At 61.2% G+C, this 10,781-nt stretch overlaps 1 protein-coding gene across 1 annotated transcript; it reads left to right on the plus strand.

Annotated features, from left to right (window-relative positions):
- The first annotated feature begins 469 nt into the window (after positions 1 to 469).
- Positions 470 to 8,786, plus strand: BNIP3 (BCL2 interacting protein 3). The gene is made up of 6 exons (XM_040991919.1): positions 470 to 623; positions 5,893 to 6,037; positions 6,481 to 6,565; positions 6,769 to 6,875; positions 6,944 to 7,093; positions 8,101 to 8,786. The coding sequence occupies exons 1-6, from the start codon at positions 575 to 577 to the stop codon at positions 8,144 to 8,146; spliced, it is 582 nt and encodes a 193-aa protein (XP_040847853.1). The 5' UTR covers positions 470 to 574; the 3' UTR covers positions 8,147 to 8,786.
- The last annotated feature ends 1,995 nt before the right edge of the window (positions 8,787 to 10,781 follow it).

A 10,781-nucleotide genomic window follows, 5' to 3' on the forward strand; every position in this document is an offset into this window, starting at 1 on the left:
CAAGCGCCAGGAGCAGGCAGAACCTGCCAGATGGGGAGACGCTGGCGACTCCATGGTCTCCGCTGACCCCGGCGTCCCGTGCACACGGAGCCGTCCACGGCTGCACGTCCTGCCCGCTGCGCCCTGACCGTCCCCGGGCTCTGGGTGCCCAAGAGCCCTGCCGGCTGCGGGGCTTTCTCCTGCTAGCAGCTACGCAGCACGCCACCCGCCGCACAGCGCCCGGGCCCGGGGCCCTCCTTGGCGTCCAGGAAGTCCCCCGGGAAGGACGCCCCACTTGTCCGGCGCGCGCCCCGACGCGCCCGCAGGCCCGGCTGGTCCAGGCCCCCCGCGCACGCGCCGCAGGCCGGCCCGCCCGCGCACGCGCCGCACGTGCCGCACGCGCCGCGGACCCCGCGCACGCGCAGGCCCAGGAGCGACGCCGGCGCGCCCGGCGTCCCGCCCCGCGCATCCAGTCCCGGCCGGGCTGCGGCCTCGGCTCATTGGCGCAGCCGCCGCTCGGGCCGCTCGGGCCGCTCGTCCGCTCTCTGCTCTCCTCCGTTCAGCCGCGGCCGCGGCCCGGACCGGTCCCGGCGCCATGTCTCAGAGCGGGGGGCCCGGGCTGCAGCAGGAGGAGAACCTTCAGGGTGAGGCCCGGGGTATGGGGCGGGCGAGGGGGCGCGGGCCGCAGAGGGTGCGGGCTTCCAGCGCGGAGCTGCCGCGGAGGCCGGGTCGCCGTGAGCCCGGCGCTTCCTGGGGCGGGAGGCGCGCACGGGTCGGACGGAGGAGCCCGTGAGGGCGGCGTGAGACGCCCGCCTCGCGCCCTGTGGCGCTGCCGGTGCCCCTGTGGGTGGTGGGTGTCTCGGCCAGGGTCCGCTTGTGGGTGTGGGTGCTCGGGGTCCGGGTGTGGGGTGGTGGGTGCTCGGGGTCCGGGTGTGAGTGGGTGGGTGTCCCGGCCAGGGTATGGGTCCGAGTGTGTGGGTGCTTGGGATCCGAGTGTGGGGTGGTGGGTGCTCGGGGTCCGAGTGTGGGGTGGTGGGTGCTCGGGGTCCGGGTGTGAGTGGGTGGGTGTCCCGGCCAGGGTCCGGGTGTGTGTGGGTGCTTGGGGTCCGCCTGTGGGTGGGTGGATGTCCCGGCCAGGGTCCGCCTGTGGGTGGGTGCCCCTGCCAGGGTCTTCCTGTTGTCCCGGCCAGGGTCGCCTGCGTGTGGGTGCTTGGGATCAGCCTGAGTGGGTTCCCTGGCCCCGTGACATCTCCACCCAGCAGGTGGTGGCCGTGCACCTCTGGGCTTTCCAAGCGGGTTCTGGAGAGGACTGGCTGCTGACCCATCACGGGTTTCTAACACCTTGTCAGATATAACACAAACATTTCCCTGGTTTATAAAGTGTATTTGAGCCAGCCCCGTAAATGAGGTAACCGGCGGGGTGGAGGAGGGCCCATCCAGGGTCAGCGGCCCGTCCTGGGGGCTCCGCCGATTGCTGAGTCAGAAGTTCGCTCTCCTGCTGTGCTTAGTCTATAAAAAGATGGTATTACCACGTGGAAACTGCTCTGCGGCTCCGCGGCTACGTGCAGCCGGGCACTCGCTGGCTGTCCAGCAGGGAGGAGGCCGCGTGGTCACGTGGCTGCTGACGGGGGAAACGTGAGCCGGAACGGCTGCCTCCTGTTTACCTCTGGCCCGGGGGTGGGACGGGTGTCCCCGCGGCCCGCGTGGAGGGAATTGCAGCCATGGCTGGGGTCTTCAGATTCCCAGCTCGCTTTGCAGGCAGTCACAGTGTAGTGAGACAGCCTGTCAGGGGAGGAACATTGGGGCGTCTAAAGTGGCAGTGGGATCCCTGGATCCTGGGTGAGGGGGCACTGGATTAGAGCCAGTAACCCAGCTAAGGAGGAGCTTGGAAATGTCAGACCAACCTCCCAAGACCACCTGTGGGAAGAAGCCGGTGTGTGACTTTGGGGGGCAGCCAGGCCAGCCCCACCCCTTGTCTCTAACGTTGCTCTGCCTGTCTCGGAGCAACCTCCTGCTCTGCTGCCAGCTGTGTGTTCCTGCTGCCAGCTGTGTCCCTGCGGTGCCCCTGTGTGGGGTTGCTCTCCCGGCCCACACGGGTGCGAGCTGGCTGTTGGCACTCACATGGCAGCAGGGAGCGGGAACCTGCAAGGTTAGAGCTGTGTTGACTGAAGCAGGAAGGTGTGGTGCCTGGAGAAGTGGGGGTGAAATGTGTTGTATAAAGAGGAACAAAGAAGTGGGTTTCCAGTCGTCAAGTGGGAGTTTGTGGTCTGGAAGCTCAGCCTGTTGCTGAGTGAGATACTGCTGAGGGGGTGGGCTGGGAGCGACCTGCCTTGGCTTGCTAGCACTGTACACTAAGAAAAAATGACTCAAGGCAGAAGGACAGACGGGTGAGGTCGTCCACCTGCTGGTTCACTCCCCAGCTAACCGTAACAGCCTGGTTGGCCAGGCCGAGGCCGGGAGCCTCACCGGGTCTCCCGCACAGGTAGCCGGCGCCTGGTTGTTGATCACGGCCTCCCAGCTGGCAGTAGAGGAGCCCGGACAAGACATAGACCCCCGACCCTGCCCGTCCTCTGGGTATGCACTTGGTGGCATTTAAGCACCTGCCCAGCTGCGTGGGCCTCACTGGGGGTCCTGCAGGGAGGGGGAGGAGAATGCTGTGTTTTCTTGGGGTTGTTGAAATGCGCTATAATCAGTTACTAAGAGACCTTCCACTCCATCTTTGCTTAAGCCAACCAATGCCGCTAATGAGTAATAGGAAGCAAGGAGATTAATGAATTCTGCGGTTTGCCAGGCAGGCCTCCTGCGGCTGAGGGTTAATCTTCAACCTCTGGCCCCAGTAGAGCCTTCCCTGAAAGCAGCTGTGGGCTGTTTCTTTGAGAGCTGCAGTGTGCCTGCTGCTGACTCCGCCCCCAGGCTCCTAAAAGCCAGGACAGGGCCAGAGCTCGACCCAGCCCTCAGAGGGTCAGGGGGACTGCTTCCTGCAGTGTGGCCACCGGGAAGCCCTCCCCTGGCTGTGAAGGTGCCCTTCCCAGCACTCGGGCGTGGCTGTGGGCGGCTCACAGGCAGCTGGTTCGGGTCTGCCTGCTCCTGAGCAGATGGCCTGCGCGCGTGGCCCCTGTGCACTCAGTGCGGCTCCTGGCCCAGCACTGGCCTTTGCGGCCATTTGGTGAGTGAGCCAGCGCATGAGCACTCTCCCTTTCACATCTCTGCGATTCCCGCAAATCCTTTTTTAAAAGATTTATTTTTATTGGAAAGGCAGATTTATAGAGAGCAGAGGCAGAAAGACCTGTCCGCTGGTTCACTCCCCAAGTGGCGGCAATGGCCAGAGCTGAGCCAGTCCATAGCCAGGAACCAGGAGCTCTTCCAGGTCTCTCACATGGCTGCAGGGTCCCAAGGCTTTGGGCCGTCCTTGACTGCTTTTCCAGGCCACAGGCAGGGAGCTGGATGAGAGTTGGAGCTTCCAGGACATGATCCCATATGGGATCCTGGCACTTGCAAGTTGAGGATTTAACCACTAGGCTATCGAGCCAGGCCGACATGAACCGTACAAGTTGATTAGGCCTTGAAGGTTACTCCTCATCCTTCTGAATGGGCTGGGTGGAGGGCATTGGGCTGCCTGCGCCAGGGGACAGTGCAGAAGGAAGCCCTCCTGGCACCCCACACTCCATTTGGTTGGTTGCCATGAGCTTGGCTTCCTGGCTGCAGAGCTGTGAGCCATGTGGATTCTTTGCTCCTGGGAACTGTTACTGAAAGCAGCCCAGTCCCACACGGAGGCTTCATTGCTCCCTTGTTGGAAACTTGCAGGTGCTTGTCCCTAGTCTCTGGCCCAGATCCCTGGCAGAACTGGAGGGGCCGGGCAAGCATTTGGTGTTTTTAGTTAGGATAGTGCTTGGGACACCCACTTCGGAATCCAGGTGCCAGGTTCGGGTTGCAGCACAGCCTCCCCTCCGGCTTCCAACTCTGGGCTGCCTGGTTCCTCTATCCGCCTGGCTTACAGCTGCTGTACCCTGGCAGTGTTGGCATGTGGAGAGTGAACCATCAGACTTGGCTGCTTTCTAAGTTCTGTTAGTCTTAGCACCTGACCGCACCTGAGGGTGGTGGCATCCCCTGGATGTGTGGTTGGCAAGGCAGATGTGGGCACAGTCTGGACACCCCAAGGTGGCCAGCGTCTGGTGAGGGCATTGCTACACAGCAGTGACCGTGAGCCCGTGTGTAGGACAAGACTCGACTGTGGGTCTGAAGACCAGAGCCCTGAAACCTTGTTTCTGTCAGCCTGCCTCCATTGGGCCATGGTGTAGTTCAGGGAAGTGGGGCCCAGTGAGGAAGGGCCCACCCAGGGCGGCGCCGGGCTGGTGCCTGGGTCAGAGCGCTGGGGAACTCTGCTTGGAGCCTAGGAATGCCTGCCTTGTTTGGAGGCCAGGGGTGCTGGCCCTCGTGTGGGTCAGCCGCCACGGGAAGATGAGAGGCAGGAGGCCTGGCAGCCTCCCCAGGCCTTTGTGATGTTTTGGCATGCCAGGTGGCACAGGGCCTGGCCTTGCTGCCTGTAAGGGGACGCCAGCGCCATGGGGCCTGGGCATAGCCTGGCACTGCGTGGTGGTGTGTGGCCTGGCTGCGTGAGCACAGGCCGCAGCTTGGGGTGATGCTTGTTGTCCTAAAATTAGATAGTCTCTATTTCTGGGAAGTAGGCTTTTTTTAAGTAATTGTCATATTTGAAAGGCAGGGTTCCAGAGAGTGGGAGGCAGGTCTCCCATTGTTGACCAGAGCCGGGCCAGCCTGAAGCCAGCAGGGCCTTCTGTTCCTTCCATGTAGGTGCATGGGCCATCCTCCTACTCCCTGGCTGGTTGGGAATGGAGCTGGTGCCCCATGGCATGCTGGCGTTGCTGGCTGGGGTCTGGCCAGCTGTTGTCCTGTGCCATCGTGTAGTGGGTGTGTGTTGCAATTGTGTTTGCTCGCTGTGGGAGCACTGCAGTGTAGACCGGCAGACCTGCGGCAGAGCCGGCTTGGGCCTCTGCTGGATTCTGCTGCGGTATGTTGTGTTAGCTCAGATGTGGCAGTGAGCTTCAGGTGGGTCTTCGATGGTGCAGTCGCTTGCAGCACTGACAAAGGCACAGGGAATACAGACTTCATGGGTCAGTGGAAGACACAGGTAGATGCAGAGTGAGGTTTGATGGTGAAGTTCACAGCATGCCCCGACAGCTCCCGTGACGCTGATTACATGGGTGTTGGCGCCCGTGTGACCTGTCCTCCCTGTGGCCTGTTGGAGCAGCTGTGGTGCAGTCAGCTGGCCCTGAGCCCCCTCAGCATTGGGTGCCTACACACCCTCTAGATGGCGACGGGCAGGGAGGGTGGGCTGCTTGCCGGCAGTGGTGCTGACAGCGGGACTTGGGGACTTGGGGCTGGGCCTTGGAAACGGCCTGTCTGCTGGGGGCAGTCACTGTCCCCTCCCAACAGTGCCTGCACGGGGAGGTGGGCCTGGGGCCTGGTTTGTGATCCTGGTGTGCGAGAGGTGCCTCCTTCCTTAAACGTGGTCAATGGTGTTTTCCAAAAGTTGAGGGTTCTGAAGATCCAGCAGGTGCCTGGGCTGTGCCCAGCAGGACGGCAAGGGCTGCCTGAGTCCACCTAGGGTTGGCAAGTGTGTGAAGCCTGTGCCCGGTGGGATGGCAGGGGCTGCTCGTGTCCAGAGGGGTCGGCAAGTGTGTGGGTCCTGCGCCCGGGGAACGCCAAGGGCTGCCTTGTCCACCCAGGATTGGCATGTGCATGCGGAGAGAGAGGGGCGTGCCAGTGTGAGTGCAGAAGTGGGTCTGGATGGGGTCACAGAGCTGTGGCCAGTGGACCTCGGGAGCAGAATGCTTGGCAGGGCACGTGTGGGCACCAGCAGCCACATGGGCTGATGTAGCACTGTGCTGCCCTCAGGCTCCTGGGTAGAGCTGCACTTCAGCAGTAATGGGAGCAGCGCCCCGGCCTCGGCCTCCATCTATAATGGCGACATGGAGAAGATTCTTCTGGACGCCCAGCGCGAGTCTGGACGGAGCAGCTCCAAGAGCTCTCACTGCGACAGGTCAGCATCTGTGGGCGGGTGGCATGCCCAGGCTGCACTCGGCCGTGGGCGCTGCCCTGGGGCTGTCTGTGGAGGGACCCAGTGGAGTGGAGAAGTGCGCAGTGTACAGTGGTTCCCCGGGCAGTCCTAGACAGGGGGGCATAGGGCCACCTTGTCCATGGACACAGCTCGACATGCTCAGGGCTGCGGGGGCTGTGGTTCTGAGTCTTGGTCTAGCCAGGGCCTCAGCAGGGCTGTGTAGCGGACTGTGGAGCTGGCGGTGGCAGCCACCTGCTTCTAGTGGGGCACCTGCCAGGTGACTTGTGTTTGCTGCTGAAGCCGAGAGACAAGATGGCCCTTGGGCTCCTGGGGTGTGCCCTGTGTCCTGGCCAGTGGTGACGTGGGCCCTTCTCGGGATGATGCTAACATGGAGTTGTCTTCCCACTGCTGGCATCCTGGCCCAGCCCACCTCGCTCGCAGACACCGCAGGACCCTACCAGAGTGTCGGAAACAGACACCCAGAGCCTCGGGGAGAAGAACAGCTCTCAGGTGGGCCTGGGGCAGGGCTGCACCCACACACCACATTCGCCCTGCTGTTGGTTGGGAAGCAGCTGGCCATGCCCTACCTGCCCTGCACCATCCCCATCCCAGATCATGCCAGGGCTGCTGGGTGCCTCCGGGTGTGGGCGCAGGTGGGTGCTGTCTGAAGGTGGGTGCTGACTCATCTGCTTTGGGTGTTTATTTTTTCTTAGTCCGAGGAGGATTATATTGAGAGAAGGAAAGAAGTTGAAAGCATCTTAAAGAAAAACTCGGACTGGATATGGGATTGGTCAAGTCGGCCAGAAAACGTCCCTCCCAAGTGAGTCTGTGGCTGCAGGCTGGGGCCCTGGGGAGGGGCACCCGCTGATGGCGCTTCCTCCGTGCCAGGGAGTTCCTGCTCAGGCACCCGCGGCGCACGGCCACCCTCAGCATGAGGAACACAAGTGCCATGCGGAAGGGGGGCATCTTCTCGGCCGAGTTCCTCAAGGTCTTCCTCCCGTCCCTGCTGCTGTCTCACCTTCTGGCCATCGGACTGGGGTAGGTGACTCCTCCTGGGCTGCCGGCATGGCAGGCCAGGGGCTCTTCCACAGCCGGCTTGCAGCTCTACAGGCCCACCTCTCCCAGCATAGAGGTCATGTCCACAGCCCTGCCACACACGTGGGCGTGGAGTCCGAGCAGGGCATCTGGGACATGCTGTGTGCTGCAGCCCGGCCTCCGGCCAGCACAGTGCCCTGTGTCAGGGTCTGCTCGCCTGTCCCTCGGCCATGCTTCCTGCGCTGAACAGAAAGCGTCAGGAGGCGGGGCGGATACACCTGTTTATTCTAAGACTTTCCGCTGAGGGACGCCCCCTCCTGCCACAGGGGGATGCTCGCTCCCTTCAGCTGCTGACGGGAACTTGAGTCCCCGGGCTCTTCCTGGCACGGATCTGGTTAGATGCAGACCCCGGCTTTGGCCGTTGCAGGGTACCTGGGGATGCGCCAGTAGATGGAAGATGCCCATGTGTATCTGCTTGTCGAGTAAAAGGTGGAAAACTTGGGCTGGAGTAGTGTGGCAGAGAAGGGAGGCAGGCACATGGCTGCTCCGTCCTGGGGTCACCCCCAGCCTGTCCTGGGCTGCTGCTGTTAGCTCCCTCTTGACATGTAACAGGATCCCACCGGGGCAAGGTGAAGGGCTCCTGGCAGCAACCCTTCCCTCAGATGCCGGCATAGACCGGGAGCTCTGGGATCTGTGTCCAGGTCAGAGCCCCACAACTCTGGGAGAGCTTCCATCTCGTGTGGGGTTCCTCCTGACACCTGAGGGCGGCAGCTCTGTCAGGCAGTGTGGAGCAGTACCTGCCTCCCTGCTTGGGCAGGTGGGCTGCTGCTGTTAGCTCCCTGTCTCCTGCTCGGTGTGTGCACTGCCGGATCCCCAAGCAAACAGGGTGTTTAGAAGGGCACAGGTGGGGCAGCCCTTCCGTGGGTGGTGGTGCCAGCAAGTGGCCCTTGCAGGCTGTGTGTCAGCACTGGAGGGTATAGGGCTTATATTAATGGTCCTGGTCTCCACAGGATCTACATTGGTCGGCGGCTGACCACATCCACCAGCACCTTCTGAGGAGCTGACCACGTGGCGTTGTGCGCGCTGTGGCATGGCCGACTTGACCCTGGCTGGGGCCCGGGCCGGCCTGGCCTCACTGCTGCTCCTTCACCGGGAGCTGGACAAGAGGCTGCACGGAGCAGGCCTGCGGGTGTCAGCCAGTGAGCATGCCGGGCTGGCCTGTGCCGCCGCTAACAGTTTGGTCACAAGTTTCCTTAGGACATTAGATAGAAGTGTCTAGTGTAAGATGTATCATAGTATTGAGAAGTCTATCTGAAATCTTAATCCCATTAACACTCACTTCCGAATCGGTCTTTGATGGGAAAATCACTACAGGAATGGTTTGAAATAGCACTGTGGCCTTACACTCAACATTGTTGTAGAAAGTGCGTTTAACTTAAGCGGGTTCAGGCTGACGACTGACGGCCGCTTAATTACGCTGATGGTCTAGGTCATGCTTAGAACCCGGAGACAGGGTGGGTGCAGCTGCCTCTGTGCCCTGCGGTGTGCCCACCAGCTGCCCGGGCGCATCTGCACACACATACTGCTGGACTTGGTCTTTCTCTGCTCATCTGTGTACTTGCAAAGCTTGGTTAAGCAAATGTGTGCTTTAGAGAGACTGGAAATAGGAAAAAATAAACCTTTGCCAAACCCCTCAGCGATGACTGTGTGTGCGTACAATTTTAAATCGAACATGCAGGCCTGCGGGATCATGTGAGGCTGCCTTTGGCCGCCCTGCTTGGCATGTGTGTCACGGTGGTACATACATGTTTCACCTTCCGGTTTTTAAAAATGAATACAGAACGGCCCAGAAGTGAGAGCCGACAGGCCATCTGCTGGGAGGGAGCAGTGTGGGATAGAATTCTTGTCCCTCCCTTTCACATGTGACAAACAGGGAGGTCTTTTGGGTGTGAGTTTACTCCCCAGGTGGCTGCAGCAGGCCCGAGTTGGGCTGGGAGTTGGGGCACCTTCTGGGTCTCTCATCGGGGTGCAGTGTCCAAACACCTGAGCTGGCCGCTGCTGCTTCCCAGGCTGGGAGCTGGATTATAAGTGGAGCTGCTAGGCCTCTACCTGTACGGATCGGAGAAGTGTGGGAGATGGAATGAAGGGTCTGCAGGATGGATTTTGGGGGCAGTAGTTGAGGCACTGTGTGGGAGGTCACAGGTGCTGGCTCCTGTGCTGGGGAGCTGGGGAAGGCGGGTACTCGGTCTGCCCCTGTGAAGGAACTAGCTGTGTCCTGCTCTGAAGAGCAGCCTGTATTCCAAGCTTGTGGAAAATGGAGAAAAGGGATTTTTGTGCCAAAACAAACCCAAGTATACAAGGGGTTTTGAGAACACTGAAGTGAGCTCATGGGTTGCATGTGGATTAACCTTTGTGCGCTGAGCTGCACCGCCCATGCGCAGGAGTTGGGCACTCAGGCCAGGCCTCCACGAGGTGGCAGGATCCCAGCTGCTTGACCCAGCATCTGCTACTTCCAGACAGGGCGGCGTGTGAGCCTTGGCATCTCCTTGTGGAATGTGGCCTGCCCCGTGCCCCGCTGTCCACACTGTAGGCTCCGCACTTGTTACAGCTCCTTAGATCGTGAACATGGAGGAGGGGGCCTCCACCAGCAGGACGGGCTCCGCCCAGAGCGGTTTACAGGGTCAAGTGGGATCTGCCACATGTGGCAGGTGGTCTGTTCTCTGCCTTAGGCTCTGAGAAGTTAATAAGTGCCACTCAAGGCCTCTGCTGGCATCGTGGCAGGCACCGCACACAGGGACCACATCAGCGGGTGGCCCAGTGCCCGAAGCCCAACAACAGGGTAGCACAGCTTGGGAAGGACACACGGTGGCTGGTTCGAGAGCCTGCTCCCTTCCCAGACCAGCTCCCTTTGAGTGTGTGCCTGGGGAGGAGCGGGCGCGGGTCACTCAGGGAGAGGGTGGCTTTGCTGGGCTGTTGCAGACATTTGAGGGTAACTGGATGGGATATCCTCACCTTTCAACCAAGCCAAGGTTAACAGGAAAGAGCAGGTCCATCAAGACTTGGAAACCGGAACTGGGGGAGCCTGGGGGTAGTCCCGGTAGAGCTGGTGTGGGCTCCCCTTGGCCTGTCACCACCAGCTCTAGTTGGAGAAGCAGCAAGGAGAACCTTCCATACTGCCCGAGTGAGGCTGCCGCCTTGTGGTTAGGGTGGAACAGCACTGGTCTGAGAACCCAGGGCCCAGCACCCATTAGTGCGAGCACTGCTGGTGGGTACAGCCAGAGGCTGTCCCGGGGAGGCCGGGCGGAGCCTGCCGCGCTGCATGTGAGCTGGAGTTCTGCTTGGGGAAACGGCTGTGAGTGTGTGACTGCTGTGTCCTGGCTGTATCTGAGTGTGTGAGCACACGGTGTCCTGGCTGTGAGTGAGTACAGTCCTGACTCGGCCAAGTTCACTCCCAATTCAGGGAGCTCCTTGTTTTCTGATTTCATCCAAGAACGGGACCCAGGGCTGCCTGGGGAGGCAGCTGATGCGGGAGACGCGTCTGGATTGGAGGCCCCATATAGGGAGTCCTGCAGAGTCCAAGGCCTCCAGAGGATGCAGGTGCCAGGGGCAGGAGTGCCACACTGGTTTACAGTCATAACTGAAGCTTCCTTAGTCTCACACGAGCAGGTGTCCCCACGAGCAGGCGAGGGTG

The sequence above is a fragment of the Ochotona curzoniae genome, unplaced genomic scaffold (genome assembly GCF_017591425.1).
Source record: "Ochotona curzoniae isolate NIBS_2020 unplaced genomic scaffold, NIBS_Ocur_1.0 contig_66, whole genome shotgun sequence".
Lineage (NCBI taxonomy): Eukaryota > Metazoa > Chordata > Mammalia > Lagomorpha > Ochotonidae > Ochotona > Ochotona curzoniae.

Coding starts and splice junctions, on each gene's coding strand:
- BNIP3 (XM_040991919.1), top strand. CDS start 575: ATGTCTCAGAGCGGGGGGCCCGGGCTGCAGCAGGAGGAGAACCTTCAG. Junction 6,566..6,768: donor GGGAGAAGAACAGCTCTCAG/GTGGGCCTGGGG, acceptor ATTTTTTCTTAG/TCCGAGGAGGATTATATTGA. Junction 6,876..6,943: donor CCAGAAAACGTCCCTCCCAA/GTGAGTCTGTGG, acceptor CCTCCGTGCCAG/GGAGTTCCTGCTCAGGCACC.